This window comes from Marmota flaviventris, chromosome 18 (assembly GCF_047511675.1).
Source record: "Marmota flaviventris isolate mMarFla1 chromosome 18, mMarFla1.hap1, whole genome shotgun sequence".
Taxonomy (NCBI): domain Eukaryota; kingdom Metazoa; phylum Chordata; class Mammalia; order Rodentia; family Sciuridae; genus Marmota; species Marmota flaviventris.
The window spans coordinates 15,855,785-15,874,743 of record NC_092515.1 but is presented as its reverse complement, the minus strand read 5'-3'; the positions used below and the strand labels follow the sequence as shown (position 1 = coordinate 15,874,743).

Sequence of the window (18,959 nt, the reverse complement as noted above, 5' to 3'; positions counted from 1 at the left end):
TCTGTCTTTGATCCCACACAGCACCTGAGATGGGTGTGGCCTTCCAAGATGTCAATCAGCTGACCACGAGACATCACAAAGCTAGACTCAACCTCCTGAAACCTGACCCCTTGACTTATTTGGAAAGAATATTCTATGGAACCTTCCTTTGAGTGCCCCCTATAAAAATAAAGAATTCAGGTGCAAGCTCTCTTTCCAATAGACTCCCTCAGGTCGAGAGCCATCACTGGACCCTGAGAAAAAGGTATTTTCTCTGCTTTTGTGGGATTATTTCATGCCAACTCAAATTCATCTGGAGTGACCCTGAATGATTTAGTCACATGACATGGCAGAGTGTGGCTTGGGCTCTGGAGTTTTTAAGAGGGCTTCAACTATTTTTAAAATGCATTCAAGTTTAAATTGTTTTCCAAAGTGGTTACGTCAAGTGATATTATATCAGTACAGTTTAAAGCACTTAAGTACCAAACAGTTCTACCGAGATATAATTTACACACCTATGGTTCATTTTTTTTTTAAATACAAAATTCCGTTTTTAAAAATTATACTCACAGAGCTGTGCAATTATGTAATTTTTAAAAAATTTCTTTCTTTCTTATTTATTTATTTTTATGTGGTCCTGAGGATCAAACCCAGAGCCTTGCATGTGCAAGGCAAGCATTCTACTGCTGAGCCATAACCCCAGCACCCCCACCCCCGCAATGATGTAATTTTAAAAACATTTTATCACTCTTAAGAGAAGTATTGTCTATGCCCATTAGCAGTCACTTACCATTCTCCCACTCCTCATTTTTCATCATATCTCACTGCCCCCCAGGGTGGGCAACCAGTAATCTACACTATATCTCTAATGGTTTACCTAGTATGGATATTTTATGTAAATGCAACTATATAATAAGTAGATTTTTGTCTGGCTTCTTCCATTTAGCATGTTTTCAAGATTCATCCAAGTTGATGCATATATGAGAACTTTATGTTTTTACTGCTAAATAATACTCCATTCTAAGGATATACCAAATTTTATTCATCATTCATTAGTTCATGGACACTTGAGTTATTCCTCCTCCTTGGCTACTATGAATAATGAAGTACTTTTGCCTTCAAATGTTGTCAGGAGCTGCCACATAGGAAATGAGTGCACCCTAGTCTTAAGTGATGAGAATGTGGAGATGTGGCAAGCCAGTCATAGGCTGTGTGTGTGAATTATGAGCACTGAGCGCACAAAAGTGAACTGAACCGACATTGCCCCTCTGTTTGGGGGGCCTTGCTCTGGTCTTTTCACTTGCTCTGCCAGGATCCCCACACAGCTCATGAGATGGGCATGGCCTCTCTAGATGTCAGTCAATCAGCTGACAGCAGACATCACCAAGCTAGACTCAACCCCCTGAAACCTGACCTCTTGCCTCATTTGAATGGCTTCTCCCCTATTGGGAGAAGGGTTCAGCTGCGTGCTTTCTTTCTCTTTCCATGGACCCCTAAGGTCAGAGGAGCTGGCACAGGACCCAAAGAAAAAGGTATTTCTCTGTCTCTGTGTGATTATTTTGTGCAGCTCTGTTCACCTGGAGTGACCCTGAATGTTTAGTCTTGGAATGCGACAAAATATTGCAGATGATTAGCAGTGTCAGACTTCTTCATTTTTGCCAATGTACAGCATGTGAAACATTGACTTACTGTGATTTTAATTTGCATTTCCACTTTTTTATATGCTTACTGGCTATTTCTCATTTCCTTAAGCTGCCCATAAATATCTTTTGTGGACTTTTTCTTATAAAATCCTTTCATATTCTGGGTACCAATTTCACTCTTGTCTGTAAGCATCTTAAGCATCTTCATCTAACTCATAGCTGGTCTGTCTTCTTTCTTTCTTAGTTGTAAATGGACACAATACTTTTGTTTGATTTATTTTTTTATGTGGTACTAAGGATCAAACACAATGCCCTTATACGTGCTAGGCAAGTGCTCTGCCACTGAGCCATAATCCCAGACTGTCTTCTACTTTATTTATGACATCTTTTGATAAGAGGATAATTTCATGTAAATTTATCAATCATTTAATGATTATTTAAAAGAAGAACAAAACCTTTAGAAATTATTCATTAGGTTCTCTTTCAAATCTTTTTCTTATCTCTTTTTTAATATTTTGTTGTCTTAGTTATACTTGGACATAATACCTTTATATTATTTTTATGTGGTGCTGAGGATCGAACCCAGTGCCTCGCACGTGGTAGGCGAGTGTTCTACTGCTGAGCCACAACCCCAGCCCCCTCCTCTTCCTTATCTCTTATTACTAGTCCTTTTCATGATTTGTTTCCTTAAATATTAAACCAATAGCTTATATCTAATTCCAATATGAAAAGTTTTGCCACTTAATCTGTTGTTTCTTTAGATATCTATCACTCATGTGTGGCCTGTCTTCTTTCCAGTATAATAATATTTGTGAGCTCACCTTTTGTTGGTCTTAATTTGTGAGAATTCTAAAGGCATCTTACTTTTCTCCAGAGAAGATTTGCATTTACTTCGGTCAGGAATCAGAGGGCACCACCTTAGAGAATAAAATTTCAGCTCTTTTTTTAAAAATTGCTTAATTATCTTTACTTAACAATCACGTTTATCTAGAAATGTTTTTCTGTCCCTCCTACAACCAAGTTACTACCCACCTCAAGGTCTTACAGTTGCTACTGTACCTACTTGGGATCCTGTTTATCTAGATACTAGTTTTACTCATGTCCTTATTTAGTCAAGTCTTGTTCAAATATTAACTCTTCAGATAGGCTTTTCCAAAATCTATGTATCTAAATAGGGCCACCACATTCCCCATTATTATTTGCTTACCCTACTTCACTTTATTCACGTGCTTACCACTACCTGCTATTGTTTTATTAAATATGCATGCACATAAACATGTTTTTGTTTCCTTATTTATTTTGTATCTCTCCCACAAGAATGTAGAGTCCAGAAGAGTAGGAACCATGTTTAGGTCATTATTCCCCCAATGCCTGCTATTGTCCTTGGCACCGAATAGGACTTCAATAAATACTTTGGAATAAACGAACACACATTTGAAATAGTAGAGACAATGATACTAAGTCTAAATTTTTGAAAAAATTCTGTAAAGGAAATCAACTCTCAAGTTTATATAAACGGGTTGTCACATGAGGCCCTGTTGATCTCCAGTACCAGAAAAATAGAAAGAATAGAAAAGGGAAAAAAAAAAGGGTTATATCACTGGGGAAGAACTAGAGCCATCCTTTCCTTTGAAATTGGGAAAATTATGATAAGAGAACAACAGGTAAAAGAAGTAGGGAATAGGTGAAATTCCTTAGGGAGAACACACTGAAAAGCCCTGGCTTTTCTTCTCAAATCATAGGTCGCTTTTTCTCATTCAACCTGAGCACTGCCGAGTAGTATAACAATCAATAACTATAAAGCCTTCAGATAAACAAATAATGAAAGGGCAAGAGATAGTTATATTCCAGTGATACAAGGAGTACTATAAATAAAGTGATAATCTAGGTCAGATCACTTATTAAAAGTTCTGATTTAGGGTCTCTTCCTTATCATAATGCTTCAGGAAAAAAAATTCTTAGACAATTATAGATTTGTCCTAAGCTATTTTCCAACAGAAGATGATTCTAGCATATTCATTCAATGTGAAATATAAAATTTTCACAAAAATCAAAATTTTCACAAACATCTAAACTACTAAGCATGTGTAAGAGAATGTGTTTGAGTAATATATTATGTTTACTTGAGTTGTTACTAAAATGCATTGATCCACTCTATCACTACACAAATAATAGAAGCTCTTCTGTTCAGAAAAACTACATATTTCTACATTTATTTTTTGATCTTTGTGACTGAGGCCTGTGAATTTTTCTGAGTTCTTTTGGTGGATCTGAAGCATAAAATGTATAGCCTTTTTTTTTTTCTGACAACATTTGCAAGTACCCCAGAATTCAAATCCAGCCCCTTGATCATCAAGGAAGCATTAAAGACTTTAAAGCATTAAAGCAGAAGGCAGCATTAAAGACTTTCTGAAGGGTGGAAAAGATAAAGGTAGCTATAAACCTATTCTACTTTCAGCAATTTCAAATCATTCCTTTCTGAATAGTAAAAAATTTAGTTAAGTAAGTCATGGTGGTGCGCACCTATAATTCCAGCAGGTCTCAGCAACTAGGTCCTAAGCAACTTATCAAGACCTAGTCAAAAAATATATATATGAAGGGCTGGGGATATGGCTCAGGGGTTAAGAGCCCCTAGGTTCAATCCTCAGTACAAAAAAAAAAAAAGGTCAATTATTTAAAAGCAGCCTTGAAATAATAGCAGAGAAAGCAGCCATTCTAAATTTAGATCCTGAGATACAAGGGACAGATACCCTTACCTAGTGATACCAAGTTGCTATAGTTCTCCAACATTACATCTCTATACAAATCCCTTTGGGCAGAGTCCAGGCATTCCCATTCTTCCTGAGAGAAGTCAATTGCAACATCCTTGAACATCACTGATCTCTGAAACAACAAACACAGTATTAGTTGCAGAAATAAATAAAATAGTTTATCAGTGAAGGTGGAAATGAAGAGGAGCACTCTACAAAGGAGACAACAGAGAAAACAGAGTAGGAAGCTTCTGACGTGGGGGAAGACAGTAAAGAAATTGGTGATTCTGAAGTGGTAGCATATTCCTTCTTTTTCCTGTTGCTGTATTTTTTCTACATAAAGAACACCTCATTGTACAGATAGGTCTGAGAATTAATAAAGAAAATTCAATGTTCCAATTAAAAGAAGTGGCATATACAAGTACCCTGCAAAAATGTAAGCTGTCTATCATGCACTCTATCATAAATGCAAGTTTCTCTTTCTGTATTTAAGGAATAAGAAAAATAATTGGGAAAATGTCCTGTAAAATCTTTTTTAAAAAATATTTATTTTTTAAGTGTAGATGGACACAACACAATGCCTTTATTTTTATGTGGTGCTGAGGATTGAACCCGGGTCCCCGCCCGTGATAGGCAAGCGCTCTACGCTGAGCCACAATCCCAGCCCCATGTCCTGTAAAATCTTATGAAACAGGATTCTTACAGTATTAAAGAATTTATTGAGGGCTGGGGCTGTAGATCAGCAGCAGAGTGCTTGCCTAGCATGTGTGAGGCACTGGGTTTGATCCTCGGCACCACATAAAAATAAACAAATAGGGGCTGGGGATGTGGCTCAAGCGGTAGCGCGCTCGCCTGGCATGCGTGCGGCCCGGGTTCGATCCTCAGCACCACATACAAATAAAGATGTTGTGTCTGCCGAGAACTAAAAAAATAAATATTAAAAAAATTCTCTCTAAAAAAAAATAACAAATAAAGGCATTCTGTCCATCTACAACTACAAAAAAAATTAAAAAAAAAGAATTTATTGAAGTCTCCTGCTCATCATTATATCAGAGTATTACTTCATAAAACATTTCCCATGTCACACCAGTAATTTAGTTCATCTTTCTTTTTTTTAATATTTATTTTTTAGGTGTAGATGGATACAACACAATGCCTTTATTTTTATGTGGTGCTGAGAATCAAACCCGGGTCCTGCCCATGCTAGGCGAACGCTCTATCACTGAGCCACAATCCCAGCCCCTAGTTCATCTTTCTTAAAGGCTAAAGAATAGCTCCATGTAATGAATATATCCAACTTATTTAGTAGGTGCTCACATTCAAAAATTTTATGTTATATAAACTCACAAGTATTTCTTAGTTGCCAGTATTTCTCAGTTGTGTTTATAATTCTCAATAAGTTATGCAAGCGGATGGTGGTCTTTCTTGTTTACTATTCATCACTCCTAAATGTATATTTTTCTCATTTTCTTCCCCTGCCCCACCCCAGGTACTGGGGATTGAACTATGGACACTCCACCACTTAGCCATATCCTCAGTCCTTTTAATTTTTTTATTTTGAAGATGGTCTCATTAACTTGCCAATGCTGGCCTTAAACTTATGATCCTCCTTCTTCAGCCTCCCTAGTGGCTGGATTATAGGCATGTGCCACTGTGTGTGGCTACCTTTTCCTCATTATAACCCAGAGAAAGGTGAAAAAGATAATCCAAACATACACATCTGAGATCAGACCATAATGTTGGATTTCAAAATGATCCAATTTTCAGAGCTCATCAATTATGCATTCTTCCCATTCAGTCCCTAATCACATGGCTAATTTAAAAAGCTTATAAAGCATGAGCTCTTGTCACATTCAGAGATAGTCAAGACCAACTCCTATCTTGTCTAACTGGGAGACTTAGGTCTAAAGAGAAATTCAAGGATTTATCATGGGTGGTATCATTTAACATATTTTTCTATCTTATAAAATTAGAGAAATCAGCTTCTGTTACATCAGTTTTCCTAGTGGTTCCTAGTCAAAGGATTGTTGAATAGGTATATAAATATAGGTTAGATTATAGCTTCAGGAATAAGGAATGCTGAAACACATATGCCCTATAAAAAAGTAACTAAAGTTACAAAAAAGTTACTAAAGGTACAAATAAGTGCCAAGTCACCTGAGACATGATTTTTAGAGCTGCAAGAAAAGACCATTCCTCTTCTGGGTTCCTATCTTAGAGCAGCACAGAATGTGGAAAAGGCAGAGCTGAGGAGGAGAAAACAGAACCATGAGACTAGGTTTTCTGCAAGGCTCCAAATGATTAAATCAGAATTATCTGTGTTGCTCTTTTCTTCCTGTCTCTTACTCCCACTCCCAAAATATAATATTACCGGGGGTAGACATAGGTGCTGTGCTGGTTCTTACCCCAATCAAACTGAATGCTTTCTATATTCAAAGGGAAACATAACTTATCTAGGATTTTTGAAATGATCATATATCTGCAGACATTATATAATATAAAAATAGAGATAATGACCAACTGTTATATTTTAATATATTAGTGATCATATATAATTTCATTAGAAGGTACAAATAATTAAACAACTATGTTTACAACTACTTATATTGAATAAACTTCTAGTTTAAGATGACAATATTCAACTAAATATTTTTGACCCCTTTTACTTATTTTTGGCATTTTGAAATGAAAGCTAAAAATGTGTATGTATGTTTGGGTGTGTGGAATACATAAAAATGCATTATCTACAAACACAGCCTTCTACAAATATTTGTTACTGGCAAGTTACATGTTTCAAGCAGTGTTGTCACCAGTGCTGTGACTTTTTGAAATGGTTAAAAATATCTCAGTAAATTTCTGAACAAAATGGAATACAATTTTTTCTTAAGCCATAGATGCATTCATGGAAAATTCACCTAATAATAAAATCATCCAACAACAGACAATATATCAATTTAGCATTTACAAAAATAAACTCACAAAAATGCTTTAGGTGAGAGCTTTCAGACCCAGATAATTATAATGGTCCTCATTCTATGTTACAGACAATTCTTTATTGTGCACTGGAGGACATCTAGAGCAGAAGTTGGCAAATGATTGCCCACCAACTAGTCTTGTAAATAAATTTTTAATGAAATACATGTATACTCATTTTTAAATGTATTATCTTTAGTTACATTCACACTGCAGAGGTAGAGCTGAATAGGTGCAAAAGAGATTATCTGGCCCGCTAAGCATAAAGTATTTACTGTTTAGCCCTTTATAGAAAAAGTTGGGTTAACCTCCAATCTACATCTATGATCTCAAAGCTAGAAGCCTTCCCCTTCAATCAGTTATTTTTAACATTCAAAATCAAAAGCTGAAATATTTCTAAAACATCCCACATAGAGAATCACTGCCACTGCAGAGAATCATTGATATAGGTGCCCAATAAATATTTAATTGGAAGTTCTATTCCTTCCATACCTAGAAATTTACAAAAGATAACTGTGCTCATTCTAACAACCACAAAAGTAACTCAGGTAAGATGAAAAATCATAATGTCTTTTAATTTCACCAGAGAAATTTAGATAAGATGAACTCCAAAAGTGCCAAGTTCTACTTATGGGGCTATATGTAGACACTCCATTCCTAGTTGGACTTAAACTAAATTGTTTTAGGAACATTCTAAACTTTCAATAAGAAGAGATTAAAAAAAACCAAGTTCTACCTATATGCTTTTAATAAGGAACACACTTTAAATATAGACACATAAGGATTGAAAGTAAAATGGTGAGAAAAATTCTACATAAATACTAAGCATGCTTGTGTGCTTGTATTGATATAAGACAAAATAGAATACAATACTAAACGAATAGAGATGTAATAAAATGCTTCAAAATACGTGAAACAAAAATTAACTGAAATATAGGGAGAGACAAATCCACAATTAGAAGTAGAAATATATTTTAGAAGCTAGGTGTGGTGATACAGTTCTATAATTCCAACTACTCAGGAGGCTGAGGCAGGCAGATAACAAGTTTGAAGTGAGCCTGAACAACTTTAGTAAGACCCTATGTCAAAATAAAGGGCTGGGGATGCAGCCAGTGGTATAATGGATCTGGGTTCAATACCCAGTACTGCCAAAAAAATCTTGGAACTGGGCTCAGTAGTGCCTACAGTCCCAATTACTTCAGAGGCCAAGTCAGGAGGATCGCTTGAGCCCAACAGCACAAGACCAGCCTAAGCAACATAACAAGACTCCATTTCCAAAACAAACAAGCAAACAAACCAACCAAATACCCAAAAAACCAACAACAACCCAAATACCCCCCAAAAAAGCTAGAGAAGGAAACAGAACAAGTCAACAACAAAAAATATCAGTAACAATATTTATATAAGATTATATCAAGTTCCTTGACATAGTTGATACACATATAGAATACCATGTGTGATTGTCAAAAGCTGTGCTAGCATTCAGATTGTTCCAATTTTGTTCCCTTGATAATATTGATGCAAGTTCAGAAGAATCTCCTTTGAGAGCTGTCTGTGTAAGCTTTGCAGTTTGTCTTTAAGTTGAAGTTCAGGGGAGGGAGAGGGAGCAGAAAGAAAGTAAGTTTGAGGGGAAGCAGGGAAGAAAGCTTCTTTCAAGTCTGTTTTAACTATTTTAGAAATTATCATAATAAAGAACAAACAAACAAAAAGCTGTGCTAGGCTGAGTTGGAGAGAGTGGAATTGCCAGGTGTCAGAATGGTTGAGTAAGGCAACAAATCAAAATGAAAGTAACAGTCTAATCTTTAATCACTTACTGATCATTTAGTATAAGTAAGAGGCTAATCCAGAAAAATCAGCAACATCTCAAATGTTCAAGTTTCCCCCACAGAACAGTACTAATACAGGGAATCATATTGTCAAGGGATCAGGGAATAAAAGGCTTCTGGTATTATTATGGACTAGGAACAGGGGAATGATATGGGGGTAGGGTAGGAGTAGATAAGTACTAAGTATTGATTCACAGTGGAAAAAAATGTCTTCAAGGTTTTACCTCTTCCTCTCCTTAAGGATGTCTTGGCAAAAGTGCCTCCTCATACAGGTGCCTGGGATAGAAATGGCATAAAAACATGAATGGCCAGGAGTGCCTGAGTCCTTGACTTCAACTCTCTTTGGAGACTGCAATGTAGTCGAAGTGTACTCAGTCTAGTATGGGGAGTACAGCTTTCTCTTGTAAGGATAGCTTTTGGTGGAGCCTGTGAGCTCAACATACAATTTTGGCAGAAGCCAGACTCTTCACCAAATATAGAAAGTACATTCTTTTCAAGAACACCCAGAAAAGTCACCAAATAAACCAGATACTGAGTTACAAAATGGAATGATATACAATATATTCTGTTCTTTGTCCACACATTATTAATAAAAAACTAATAAAAATAAGAGGTATAGAACAATCCCCAATATTTAGAAATTTAACATACTTCTATTCAAGCCATGGTTCAGAGAAGAAATCACAAAATATGTTGAACTGAATGACTACAGAAATGCACTTATCAAATTTTGTAGCCTGAAGATAAAGCAGTATTTAGAGGAAGATTTATAGTTTTTAAATTCTCATGGTGCATTAGAATAAAAAGCAAAGTGAAAGAACAACAATTTAGGGCCTAGAAGAAAGAAAGAAAGAAGCTAGCATGCAGCTTAATTTTATTTAAAGAGAGGATGGCTCCCTTCACGAAAGTTATCACAGTCCCTGAGTGCAGACGAAATGACAGAAGTAGAATAACCCCTGAGAAAATGACAGTTAATTAAAGATATCAACAGCTACTAAAGGAAATCACATAAAGGAAAACAACCAACTACAATGTACATCACTACATATGAAGGATTTGTGTAAAACAAACAAACAAAAAAACATATTCAAGAAGTTCAGGGCCTGAGGAACATGTTAAATTAAATCACAGATAGGCAATCAGCAAAATCTATAAGGAACTGTGTTTATGGAACTGCAAGAAAGGAGAGAGAGAGTGGATTTACCTACATATTCAAAATTTTAAGAAACTTATCACTATTATAAATAAAAAGAGGGCCAGGGATGTAGTTCAGTAGTAGAGCAATTGCCTAGCATGCACAAAGCCCCGAGTTCAATTCCCAGTACTGTCAAAAGCAAACAGACATTGTTTGAATCTTGATTCTAATAAAATATATAAAAAATTATGTACAATGGGGAAATTTAAACACTGATCGGCTTTTTATTTTTTACCTTTATTTTATTTGTTTATTTTTATGTGGTGCTAAGGATCAAACTCTCTACCGCTGAGCCACAACCTCAGTCACCCTGGATTGGCTTTTTCATGACATTATAGATATAGAGTATTTTTCTTTAGAGTAGTGATGATATTAAAGTTATACATTTTAATTAAAAAGTTTTGGCCAGATGTGGTGGCACATGCCTGTAATCCCAGCAGCTTGGGAGGCTGAAGCATGACTGTGAGTTCAAAGCTAGCCTCAGCAATTTAGTGAGGCCCTAAGCAACTCAGTGAGACCTTGTCTCTAAGTAAAATATAAAAAAGGGCTGGGGATGTGGCTCAGTGGTTAAGTGCCCCTGAGTTCAATCCCTGGTACCAAAACAAAGTTTTGTCTTCCAGATACATGTATTTAAATATTAATGAATGAAATGATATATCTGGAATTTTCTTTAAGAAAACCTATGTCGGTGGCTGAGAATGTGGCTCAGTGATAGAGCTTTTGCCTTGTATGTATAAGGCCTTGGGTTCATTGTCTACACTGAAAAAAAAAAAAGAAGAAAAAAAAGGGAGAGTAGTAGAGCTATAGATGAAATATTTTTTAATACATTTATTTATTTTTTATGTGGTGCTGAGGATCAAACCCAGTGCCTCACACATGCTAGGCAAGCACTCTACCACTGAGCTTACCCCAGCCCCTACAAATGAAATGTTTACCCATAAATTCATATTTGGTGAGGCCGAGTAATGGTAAAAATACATGAGGATGCATTACACTATACTTTTTACTTTTATACATGTTTTGATTTTTTTTTATAAAAAGAAGTTTAAAAGGCTAGGGTTGTGGCTCAGAGGTAGACTGCTCGCCTAGCATGCGTGAGGCACTGGATTTGATACTTAGCACCACATAAAAATAAAATAAAGGTATTTTGCCCACCTAGAACTAAAAAATAAATGTTTTTTTAAAAAAAGAAGTTTAAAAAAACCTGAAAGACAGAGCACACATGTGAACAAGGATTCATTTCAGAGGACAGCAATTTTTCAGTAATTGCTATTTTTTTTTCTTTATGTATTTAAAAATTATGCCCATGAACATGTTCCACTTTGATTTCTGAAAACACAGCTCCCTGATTTTCTAAACAAGAATATACAATAGTTTTTAAATTGAGATTCTTAGCTTGGGGATGTAGCTCAGTGGTATAGCACATGCCTTGCAGGTACAAGGCTCTGGATTTGATCCTCAGAACTAAAAGAGAGACAGAGACAGAGAGAGAAGGAGAAGAGAGAGATTCTCACTAAATTTGTAGAAAAAAGATTTAACAGAATAAATTCTAAGAAAATTTCTTTAAAATTAGGTATTTGAAGAAAAGATGGGGAAAGAGAAAAATGAAGAAATAGAACAATTTATTATGTACATAGGACTGAACTCAAGTTACATTCCCAGACCTTTTTATTTTTTAATTTTGATCAGGATCTCACTAAGTTGTCCAGGCTGGCTTTAAACTTGTGATCCTCCTCCCTTAGCCTCCCAAATTGCTTAGATTTTACAGGTGTGTGACACCACATGAAGCTACCAATTTTATTATTATTCAGAATTATGATTCAGGTAGAACTTGAGCCAAATGAATTAAACTAAAAGTAGGCCACTTCTAGAAATCTGCCCCAAAGATAAACAATATATAGTTACTGATTGCTGCATTATGTAATGGCAAAACACTGTTTAAAAAAAATGCCTAAGTTAGGCACTGTGGCACAGGCCTGTATTCCCAGCATGTGGGGAGGCTGAGGCAAAAAGAGCGTGAATCTGAAGCCAGCCTCAGCAACAGAGAGGCAATAAGCAACTCAGTGAAAGCATGTCTCTAAATAAAACATAAAAACAGGGCTGGGGATGTGGCTCAATGGTTGAGTGCCCCTGGCACCCCAATGCCAGGTAACCTCCCCAAAATGCCTATATTCATAGGAGACTCATTGAACAAATTATTACACCCAAACAATAGAATATGCAGCTATAAAAAAGAATGAAGATCTCTACAAGCTACTATAGTAGAATCTCTAGGAAATATTAGATGGGTGAAAAAAGGTGCAGAATGGCATTTATCACTTCCTTTTAATTAAGAATAAGAGATAAAGGGCTGGGGTTTGGCTCAGTGGTGGGGCGCTCATCTAGTATGTATAAGGCCCTGGATTTGACCCCAGGCACCACATTAAAAAAATAGAAATAAAGTTATTAAAAAAAAGAATAGAGATAAAAACTGCATAATTCACACACAAACACATTCACATTAACATAAATATATATGTACATATAATTTTTTAAAAGAAAAAAACAATGAGAAGTAGAGGTAGTTCATTGTAGAGGGAAGAAAGAAGCAGGGTGGAGGAGACAGAAATTGACAAAGACGTGTCCAAATTCACCATGTTCTACAGCTTTGCCCTTGGAAATATGTAAATGTGTTACTTAATCTTAAAGCAAAATTAGAGTGCGAGGAAAGCAATCCCTAAAATTGGAAAGCAAAATGGAACAAATGAGCCTACCTGTGTCTCAAGTTGATAGCCAAACCATTCAAGAGGTGTTATTTTATGTGACTTTAAAAACATGGTAATTTGATTAAACATTCTGAGTGGGTTATCCTGTTCAGCTCCAAGAGGTCTTGATTGTTTTTCTGTATTTATATGGTTAGTAAAAATACTAGTATGGTTATTTTAAAGTTCTTTCTCTCAATTAATCCAAAATAAGACAGGAAAGATGGAAAAGGGAATAAAAAGCAAATGGGATAAATATAAAACAAATAGTAAGATAATGAGTTTGAACCAAACCACATCAGTCATCACACTAAATATAAACGATCTGAATATTTCAATTAAAAAATATTGCCAGCTGGGTGTGGTGGTGCACACCTGTAATCCCATTGGCTTGGGAGGCCAAGTCAGGATTGTGACCTCAAAGCCAGCCTCAGCAAACTCAGTGAGGCCCTAAGTAAATCAGCAAGACCCTGTTTCTAAATAAAATATAAAAAAGGGCTGGGAGTTGGTTCAATGGTTAAGTGCCCCTGGGTTCAATCCCTGGTTCCAAAAAAAGAAAAAGGAAAAGGAAAGAAAGAAAGAAAAGATTGCCAAATTGGATAAAAACACAAAACCCAACAATATGCTGTCTATAAGAAATGCATTTAAAATAATCAAAAAACAAATAGGTTAAAAGTAAAAGGATAATCTGGCTGTGGTGGTACACATGTGTAATTCCAGCAACTCAGCAACTGAGACAGGATAGCAAATTCATGGCCAGCCTGGGCAACTTAGCAAGATCCTGTCTCAAAGTGAAAAATAAAATAGCTGTGAATTAAGCTTAGTAGTAGAATTTCCCTGAGTTCAATCCACAGTACAGGAAAAAAAAAAAGAAAAACAAATATAGTCAGACAGACAGACAGACATACCATGCTAACACTAATGAAGCTGGAGGGCTTACTTAAGTATCAGTGATGGAGATGCTCAGAGAAAAGAATACTACTGTGGATAAAGAAGAACATTTCATAAGAAAAAGAGATTCATTGTACCTAATAACAGAGTTTCAAAACACGTGAAGCAAGACCTGATAGAAACTACAAGGAGAGAGACATAAATCCAAGAAATAAAAATCAGTCAAGAAATAAAAATCAGTTAAGATATTAAAGATTTAAACAAACTAGCTGACAATATTATAAAACATTCTACCCAGAAACAGAGGCAAACAGTCTTTTTAAGTGCATATAGAACATTTACTAAGATGCCTCAAATTCTAGGTCATAAAACAAATCAATACATTTAAAAGGATTCAAATCATACAAAGTGTATTCACCGAACAAAATGAAATAATATTAGAAATAAATGCAAAAAGATCTCTAGAAGATCCTCAAACTATTTGAAAATGAAATAACACACAGTAAAATAGCCCAAGAGTTAATAAACCAAAAGACAACTTAAAAAGTATTCTGAACAAAAGGCAGATAATGAAACAAGAATGGTAAGTGATAGCTTTTGAACTAGGCATAAAATGGTTCATTATATTTTTGTTTCTGTTTGAAAATTTCAAACAAACCCAAAATCAAACCCCCAAAAGTTTTAAAAAATGAATGTTGTAGTGTCACAGATAAAAATAGAGGTGTCATTTTTCAAATCCATGGATATCAAATCCATTCTTCCTAAATTTAACTACTACTGGGAAGCATCCTCACAGTTAACTGTATATTTTCCTTGTTCTCAATGTACAAAAAATTGCTTTGTCCTTCCACCATCTACGATTTAGGTAGGAAAGTGCAAAAAGAAAACAAAGATTCCTGTGTTCTGAAAACACAAAGACAGTTCAAGAAACAAAGAGGAAATATATACTCACCTTGAACTTTGCTTTTGAATGTGTGATAGTCATTCTTTCCTTCTTTTGACTCTATTCTCAGAAAAAGAAAATGGAATGAGACACTAGACTTTTCTTCAATTATACTCTAAATTAGAACACACCCTCTTTCTCTATTCCCACAATCTACTCCTCTTTATCAGACAGGCAAGTCCTCTTTATCAGATAGGCAAGGTAATTACAACTGTTTTGCACCTTCTATATCAAAAAGGGCCCAAGCTGTCTTGGGCCAGAATTTATTTCTGGATTCAAAGGTGTCCACTGGAGATTGAGCACTGAGTGGAGTATTAGAGGTTCTAAAGACTGTCCTTGTCTCTTACAGCACTCCCTCTCCCACTTTTGGAACCCTGCCATTTTTTCAACTGGTTAGTCCTGAAGGTGCTATTAGTTCTAAAAATTTTAAGTCAGGTCTGTGGCTGGGAAATAACCTTTTCTTTGCACAAAGGCTCAAATTTTTGAATTCCTTCTTCCTACCTCTTCTCTGCATCCAATTCCCTTAGGGTTATAAAGTTAAAGAGAGATGACCCGGAAGCAGAGGCAATCCTACAATTCAGATTCCAAGTGAACTGAGGATTGATATAGAAAAAAACTTCAGGCCATGTGTGGAATGGGTAGCCCCTGTGTTCAAAACGGTCAAGTACTTAAGTTCTCAGAGCAGCAAAAAGCCACACAGGAAACATGATCCACAGACTCTACCCCAGAATGAACCCCAGAAATATCAAAACGAAATTTTATCACTGTACCCCACTAAACTCTTGTAAGGTCACAGAATATAAAATATATGAATGACCACACAAAGTCGCACATAATGACATTTCCATAGCTACAACAGCCAGTCACAATCATTAGTTAGGTTGCTGTGTTACAACTCTACCCTTAAACAAAACCCAATCAAACACAGGGAATAAACCCAAACACCTTCCCAGGTACGCACACCGCCCAACACACCCTTTCAGAGCGACACTTTGGAGCTCTTCCAACAGTCAATAAATGGGCACACAGAATCCCAGTCACACACATGATCATTGACTCAAACCCAACGAAGTTCAGGTCAAGGAAACACGGAGTCATAAACGCAGTCTCAGCAACGCTGTCACACACATCAACCTCTCGGGCAAACCCGTCAGACACGGGACACAAGCACATCCAAACACTCTGCACTACCGTTATGTACGAGGTACTCAATCACAGAGTCACAGACGCCTATCTCCTGTCACATACCCTCAGAGTCACAAACAACTCACACGAACGCTCAGACACAAAACACCGTCGCGCACGCCCATTTGTCTACACGATCACCAATACCAGGCGGGCTGCGGTGCGCGCACGAAACCGCAGGAGACACGGCCACACACGCAATTCCTGCGACGCTCCCCGCGCGCGTTTCCGCCCTGGCCTCCCGGACACTTACCTTCATAGGAGTGCACCTCAGACGTCCAGGATGCGGCGCCCGGGTTCTAAGCCCGATTTCTGGGTCGCCCGCCCAGGGGTGCAGAGGAAGCTCCCGCACAGACAAGGCCCTCCCGAGGCTGGGAGCCGCTCCCCACTAACCCCCGCCCCCCCCCCCCTCGCGAAGAAACGGAAATGAAGCTGAGATCGGTACGCGGTGGCTCTGGGAAAAGTAGTCTAGGGCCCGGAAGGCAGTGGCTGCCCGCCAGGACGCTAGGAGGCGCAGTGCACTCACCCTCGGCTGCGTTCGATGACCGGCCGCTGGAACCCTCTTTTCCCGCTCGCCGCGCCCCGGAGACTTCTGGGAGTACCGCGTCAATGCGCAGGCGCCGCGCGCTCAGTTGGAACAGTGAGGGCTGAGAGAGTGTCTAGCGATCCCGAGTTCCGCCGCTGTGCGAAAGAGTGTGGGAACTGCCAGCCCGGAAAGTGAGGTGAAGGAGCCGGAGCCGGAGCAGGAGTCCTGGTCGGAACCTGGATTTGCACGGGGCCCTCTGAGGGTGCTTTGCCATGCCGTTGTGTGTGTGATCGCGACTGTCTGGCCGATTGGGAGTCTCAGTGGCCTTTTGTATGATTGTGTTTCTGCCTGTGTAATTCTTCATGTTTTGAAGTCTGAGGTGATTTGTACTTGAAGCCGCGTGGCAATGGAACTTTAGGACTGTGTGGAATTGTCCTTAAGCTAAATCCTCTCCTTTTGCACCAAAAGTTTTAGATTATCATTTAAAAGTGAAAAGAGAGAATTCTGCCATAGTGGTTTATGAAGAATCTCTGGTTTTCTGGTTTTGTGTCCGTGATTGAGTAGGCTGATGATGATGATTTGTGTTACACAGATGTACTTTTATGTGTATGTGTGTACTTATATTTCAGAATGTCTATAGGAGTTCAACTACAAATGAGACTGCGAGTGACGGGGGGGAAAATGATGGTCAAGTTATTTCTCCTTGAATAGGGATTTGATGATCTGGAAAAGGTAATCAATTTATCTGATAAGTAATTTAGACAATTTTTATTAGCTCAAAGCCAGTCCTAGGGTAAATTCTTCCTCTACCCCAATTGTTTTCTGTTATAGAAGGACACAACTAGGTAAGGTTGAGAGGCTGTTGAGTAATAAAATAATAATAAAAATAAACCTTTATACACATAGGAAGAGTGGATTTTAGTAGAGTACCTTCAAGGTACTTTTAGAGTACTTTAACCTGAATTCTAGGTTAAACATTTGTCCCCATTGTCTGATGAGCAAACCTTGGTTTACAGAGAGAAAGGTAAAGAAAGGAACTTAAGGCTGTCTGGTAAGCCTGAATTTCTTTCCACTTACTTCAAGACCTTGTAGCCATTAAAAAAAAAAAAAATCACAAACTTGTGAACTTCCAACACACAGGAGATAGAGGTAATATCACTCCTTCACAAGAGTGGGAGTGTTGATAAAACAATCTAACTTTCAGGACCATACACCACATACTTTTGTTTTCTTGCCAGTACTGCGACTGGAGTAGCAGGTTTGATGATCTGGATTACTGACTGGAACTTGTGTGCCCAGAAACAGCTGTGTGGAAAAAAAAAAAAAGTCTAATTGCACTGACTTAGTGTGAGTCAAAGAGGAAAAAAGAGTTATGTCAGTATATATGGGAGATACAGATTTTTTTAAAAGAGATAGTTATAGTCTGGTTTTACTTTGGATAGTATGCATTAATCTCAAACCACATCTCTGTGATTCTGGATTATCTTTTGGCTTTTGAATAGTTGTGAAGAATACTTGCAAGAAAAAGGAAATTATCACTTAAAAGTGAAAGACAAATTGATAACCTGAGATGCACAGATTCCTTCTGAATGGACTTCTTGTATATTAAACTTGAAATATTTTATACAAGTTGATGTAATGTGATTTCTTCAATAGAAAGTATGAGAGTTTCTTAGATTCACAAAGAGGTGCTTTAACCCCAAAATGTTAAGACCATTGGAAAACAGACTGAAGAAACTGAGGACATACCATATGATAGAATTAGTATAAGTGTAGTTTTTTTTAAAGTTTTATTTTATTTAATTTTTTTTATGTGGTGCTGGTGATCAAACCCAGTGCCTCATGCATGTGAGGCAAGCACTCTACCACTGAGCCACAACCCAGCCCGTACTATTGTATTTAATAGAGGTTTATAAACCAAATTCCTTTCAGTGGTAACCTTTGGCGTAAAAGGAGAGGATTTAGCTTAAGGACAAATGAGTAAATGTTGAAGGGACAGTGAGCATATTGATCATTTTTCTGTCAATGAAGAAAGCTTATCTTATTATATATTTAAATTGAAATTTTAAAATTAAAAAAATAGTAGAGACATTGAAGATTTTGCAGTATGGCAGTGAGACAAGGAACCTAAATGGTAGAAGCAGACAAAAGGGGAAAAGAAACAAAACTTAGGACTTCAGAGACAAAGGAATACTTCAATGACAACTTTTCTTTTTTTAAAGAGAGAGAATTTTAATATTTATTTTTTAGTTTTTGGCGGACACAACATCTTTGTTTGTATGTGGTGCTGAGGATTGAACCCAGGCC

The 18,959-nt window shown here is 37.1% G+C and overlaps 1 protein-coding gene across 11 annotated transcripts in view; it reads right to left on the bottom strand.

The window, feature by feature from the left end:
* The window catches only part of LOC114097388 (zinc finger protein 420), a 69,036-nt gene that overhangs the window by 12,697 nt on the left and 37,380 nt on the right, over window positions 1-18,959 (bottom strand). For 2 of the 11 annotated variants that reach the window (XM_071604990.1, XM_071604983.1), the window contains exons 1-3: window positions 16,213-16,255; window positions 14,951-15,001; window positions 4,379-4,505 (exon numbers count right to left, since the gene is read on the bottom strand). The exons of 1 other annotated variant lie outside the window; for it this stretch is intronic. In XM_071604990.1, the coding sequence (XP_071461091.1) occupies window positions 4,379-4,505; window positions 14,951-15,001; window positions 16,213-16,251 (217 nt within the window). In that variant the 5' untranslated portion in view covers window positions 16,252-16,255. Of the gene's footprint in view, window positions 1-2,443; window positions 2,531-4,378; window positions 4,506-6,529; window positions 6,619-14,950; window positions 15,002-16,132; window positions 16,256-16,379; window positions 16,482-18,959 lie in introns of those variants that run through there. 8 more of the 11 variants (XM_071604992.1, XM_034636646.2, XM_071604987.1 and 5 more) reach the window with 7 other exon arrangements.